Source organism: Talpa occidentalis, unplaced genomic scaffold (assembly GCF_014898055.3).
Source record: "Talpa occidentalis isolate TD23 unplaced genomic scaffold, MPIMG_talOcc4v2.1 talOcc4.3, whole genome shotgun sequence".
Lineage (NCBI taxonomy): Eukaryota > Metazoa > Chordata > Mammalia > Eulipotyphla > Talpidae > Talpa > Talpa occidentalis.
This window is the reverse complement of record NW_023603184.1, coordinates 103,777,370-103,782,392: the sequence shown is the minus strand read 5'-3', so window position 1 is coordinate 103,782,392 and position 5,023 is coordinate 103,777,370. Positions and strand designations below refer to the sequence as shown.

At 46.2% G+C, this 5,023-nt stretch overlaps 1 protein-coding gene across 1 annotated transcript; it reads right to left on the bottom strand.

Moving 5' to 3' along the window:
• Positions 1-3,814: 3,814 nt before the first annotated feature.
• LOC119255156 (GMP reductase 1-like) lies at positions 3,815-4,743 on the bottom strand. The gene is given in 2 exon segments (XM_037522116.2): positions 3,815-4,164; positions 4,167-4,743. Coding segments are annotated over 2 exon segments (759 nt in total). The 3' UTR covers positions 3,815-3,982.
• Between the last annotated feature and the right edge of the window lie 280 nt (positions 4,744-5,023).

Below are 5,023 nucleotides of genomic sequence, written 5' to 3'. Positions count from 1 at the left end.
CATTTGCCCTTTAGAGCAGTTGAAGTCAATTATGTTGAGGGAAGGGTTCATTCCGGAGTTGGCAAAGTAGATGTGGGGTCTGACAAATTTTACAAGCCATCTGAAGATACAGTAATATCTTACCACAAATCCCCTCCAATGACTACATAATTGTCTGGTTGTTACTGCAGAGCACCAATTACCCCATGGTTTCCATGGGTTAAGAATTCAGGAACTGCTTGATCAGGGAGTTCTCTCCTGCAGTCACAGACACAGTAGCTGGTATTGCTGCCTGCATCCAGTGGGCTGTCTGGAATAGGCAGGGACTAGGCAGCCATTTCTTTCTCTATTCTTGTGGTCTTCAGCTTCTTCAGGTGCTTTCTCCCTGGGATTAATTGGGCTTTCTCTCAACACAGTGGCCTGGGGGCTGTAGGATTGTGTGTATGGCAGCTGAGGGCTCCAGCATCAGTGTTCCAAGAATGAGGCAGAAACTGCCAAACTTTTACTCCCTAATCTCAGAAATCATGGTCATATTTCCCTTATTCTATTGGTTACAACTGAATCAAAAGCCTACCCAAGTTTATATAGCCCCTTAAGGCTAGGGATATAAGCCACACTTCTGGGAGTGTTATAGGACAGGGAGAGGGGCAGCCCAAACCCCGCAAACCTGCCTATTCTACATGGGTTCTGCCATCCGCCGCATCAACACAAAACATAGGAGACTTTAATGGGAAGGAACTTTAATAAAACTAGGAAACAATACAGGTAAGGCAGAGTCTAGTTTCTAAATGAAGCACCCAAAGTTACCCATCCCCTCGTGGGTAAAACTCCATCCAAATGGGATCGGCCCAGAACAAGGCCCCAAAGCCTGCTACAAGTCTAAAACATCTTCCAGTGGGGACCCACAGAAAAGGGTCACAAACAACCGGACAAGCCCGGAAGGAAAAGAGCAAAATCAACATCAAGAAAAAAGCTGCCATTGTCACCTCCCCACGGGTCTCACCCACATCTGTGTCACCCAGTCCACGACCAAAAGACAAGCACAGTTTTTTCACGTGTCTCTAGGCTCCATGCGCCTCTTCCAGGTCTCCTAGTTCCATCCAGCTTCCTTCCTCAGTCTCTTCTGCAGTTTCTTCTCTCCCTGCTCAGCTCCACCCTTCCTTGGGTGGGGCAGGGAAGCTGGAACCTCCCCCTTTCCTGGGGACCACCCTGTTACAGGAGGAGTGTCTGATACTAGATAGGAGAGGTTGTGGGGGTTTGCTGTGGGGCGCAGGACAATCCCACTCAGCTTGGGATACCCCCAGTTGCTGTCCTGCTGTCACATCCTTTTTGCTTCTGCAGCAATAACCCAACTTAAGGTATGACTCCATCCCAAATTGAAAGCAAACCTTTGAAGAAGAAACCTCATCTTTAACCAGACTACACTGTACTAGTGCACATGACCACAGATTACATGAGGCAGGGCCATCTTTGAACAGGATTGAAGTATATTTTCAGTTAAGGTTGCAAATAAGGGACAGTTGTGTATTTTCCATGGCCAATCTAGATCCACCTAATCCTCTCCAAAGTTTCTTTTTCCTCTCTGAATATTGATACTTATTTTGTAGCAGTGGATAGCTACAACTATATCATATAGATTAGACAGAAATTTACTTGTAAAAATACTTACTGTTTAAAAACTAAACATGCAATATTTGAAGACAATTGACATCAACACGCTGCCTTTTTTCCTGTGTCTTGCATCATTTATTCATGCATTCATTCACTCAAACTCCAAGCGCACTTAAGTGCTAGTCACTATGTTCAATACACCTCATACCTAGGATAAAAATGCTGGATTTGTGACTGATTTTTTTCCCATACTCTGCACATTTGTATTGATACTTTAAAAAATAATATCTGTATCCACTTCAACTCTTTCCATTGCAAGTGTCACAATGTATTGACTTAATAGAGCTTGTTGGAAAGCTAGATAGCACAACTGGATCTAGGGGCCTGTGAGGTAATTCACTTGTCAGTTCTCTCCCTGCTCACTCATCTTTTGATTCTGCCTCTGCCTCTGGCACATAACATGCTAAACCTCTATTCCCACCTGCTGCAAATAAGCTGGCCAGTACTGAATATGGTGGCTAATATCCTCCAGCTCTGAGGACTCCATTCCTCCCATTTGAAATTAAAATTTCAATAGGCTCTGCTTGTGCCCTATCTCCATTACCCCAGAGCCAATCCCTGCGGTCACTGGAATATGCCAGAACAATCTGTAAGGTGAGGAAGTGTGGGATTGCATGGATAGCTGTTTCATGCCCACTGAAGTGCTGCTCAGGCTAACCTTTTGCTATTTTTTTCTGCCTCTGGTCTCTCTTTTTTATAGGGAAAGAACAAATGGTGTAGTTGATTTATCTAAATGCCAAAATTAAAAATTTCAAGGTACTAGATACTTTACATATGGAGGGGTGTTTGGTCGCATGGTACTTGTTAATCATAACTGATTCACATTTGGTTTAGGCACTGGGAGTATCTAGGTGTCAGATTTTATTCGAGAGAGGGGCGGGGCGAGAGGGAGGTCTGGAGCACAGAGCATGGTGGAGCAGCAGGCACAGAAAGAAGAGAACTTCTGCTGCACCACTTGCGCTCTGGCTCCATGCCCCCTTATGGGGGCTAACTCCCACGCTCCTTGCGGGTAGCTCCCTGGCCGGGGCTTGAACTCAGGCCGCAGCGGTGAGAGCGCTGAGCCTAACCCCTAGGCCATCCTGGCAGCCCCTCCAGGGGCTTACTTAAATGGAGCCTTTAACCTTTATTAGGAGGCTTCAGGAGAACTACTGACAGCTGCTTCTCTAGCAAGTCAGAAGAGACTACGGCTGCCCTTCCCTTCCCTCAGTGATCATCACTGTCTCCTCCTAGGGCCCGTGGGCGCTGAGGGAAGATGGCTTTCAGCGGCACCTCCATGTCTTCATCGGTGACAAGAGGGGGCAAAGTATGGGGATTTTTCAATTCTAAAACAAGTATTTTTCATTGATGAATCAGAAGAAAAACCTACACAGTTCAGAAAGTAATCAGGATTGTACTGATCCTGAAAGATTTCTTTTGTGATGATCATGTGTAAAATCAATATTTAGAAGTTTCTAGAGATTTAAGTATGCAGACTTCTGATGTCCTCATAGAATAATGACTGCTCTTAGCGAGCTGAAGAGACTCAAAAACAACAAAGTAAATAATCCAGTCACAAAATGGGCAGAAGAGCCAAAAAGGAACCCCTCCAAAGAGGAAATGCAAATGGCCAACAGGCATATGAAAAAATGTTCAACATCACCTGCAATCAGGGAAATGCAAACCAAAACCACCATGAGATACCATCTTACACCAGTGAGAACGGCACATATTAAAAAAACTAGCAACAACAAATGCTGGCGAGGTTGTGGAGAAAAAGGAACTCTCCCGCACTGCTGGCGGAAGTGCAAACCGGTCCAACAACCATGGAGAGCTGTGTGGAGATCTCTGGACCCACCAAACATAGAGCTTCCATATGATCCAGCAACTCCACTCCTAGGTATCCACCCAAAGGACACAGAAACACCAACTCAAAAGGGCATCTCATCCCTATGTTTATAGCAGCACTGTTTACAACAGCCAAGATAGGGAAACAACCCAAATGCCAAAAAATAGATGACTGGATCAAGAAGATGTGGTCCATATACACCATGGAATATTACTCAGCATTCAAAAGATAAACACATGCGATTTGCAGCAACATGGATGGTGCTGGAAGGGATCATGCTCAGCGAAACAAGCCAAAAAGAAGACGAAAAACACTGGATGGTCCCACTCATAGCAGGAATCTAGAAACCAGCAAAGCACCTGTAGTCCATGACCTTAGTCTATCCTTTGCACTTGTTTTCTTCACGTTGTATAGAAGAAATGGATTAAGTAGAAGAAGCCATACATTTCTGGGCATTAAAGAATAGTTTGAGTGGTTGTTCAGAATCATCTTGGAAGGTGCAGTGATTTATCTCTCCATATCCTCCAGATATTTCTTAGCTCGTAAGTGTCTTCTAGTACCACCGTCTCTTCTCCCATCAGTATACATTCTGTTTGCCTTCCTTGCTCCTAGAAGAGAGATGATGTGCCCCTTGAGGCCGTGGGCAGAGTCCGCGCACTCGATCACGGCGCTCAGCTGGGGGTAGCCCACCCGGTCTTGGTGCGGGTGGTGCACACGGAACCAGGCCCAACTCCCACTTTGATTATATCTGCTCCAGAAAGAATCAGCTCTTCCACCATCTCGCCTGTCACCACGTTCCCTGCCAAAATAGTGTGTTCTGGAAATTTTGCACGGACGAGTTTCACAAATTCCACAAAATGCTCTGAGTACCCATTGGCCACATCCAGGCAAATAAACTTGACCTGTGGCACAGCTTCCAGGATGCTGCTCATCTTCTCTAGATCCTTCTTCCCACTGCCCGAGCTCACGGCTATATGCGGCAGGCATTCTGGGTGATTCGCGGCAAAGAGCTTCCAGTCATCCAGGGTATAATGCTTATGAATGGCTGTAAACATGGAATGCTGTGATATCACCACTGCCATCTCGAAGGTCCCCACTGTGTCCATGTTGGCCACGATGATGGGAATCCCTGAGTAGGTCTGCTTCGAGTTCCGAAACGTGAAGTTTCGCTCCAGATCCACCTCGGACCGGCTCTTGAGGCTGCTGCGCTTGGGTTGGAGCAGGACATCCTTGAAGTCCAGCTTGAGGTCCGCGTCGATGCGGGGCATGGTCCTCTGGTCTCTCTTAACTTTATTATACCATACCCCAGCATTGGATTCATTCCTCAGAACCTTCATCATGCACGCCCCTTCTCAAAAATCTCCCAAGAATCCGCAGGATTCGATTTCCAGTATATAATATCCCCCCTATACCCCATTCTAGCACTTCCACAATTGCCCAATTGCCCCATGCCCAACCTCCACTCCCGATTGATTCTTCCTTCACAAAGTCTTATTACATCCTTTCAGCCCCTATGCACTTGCTCTCAGTGTTTCCCTGGCCCACTTG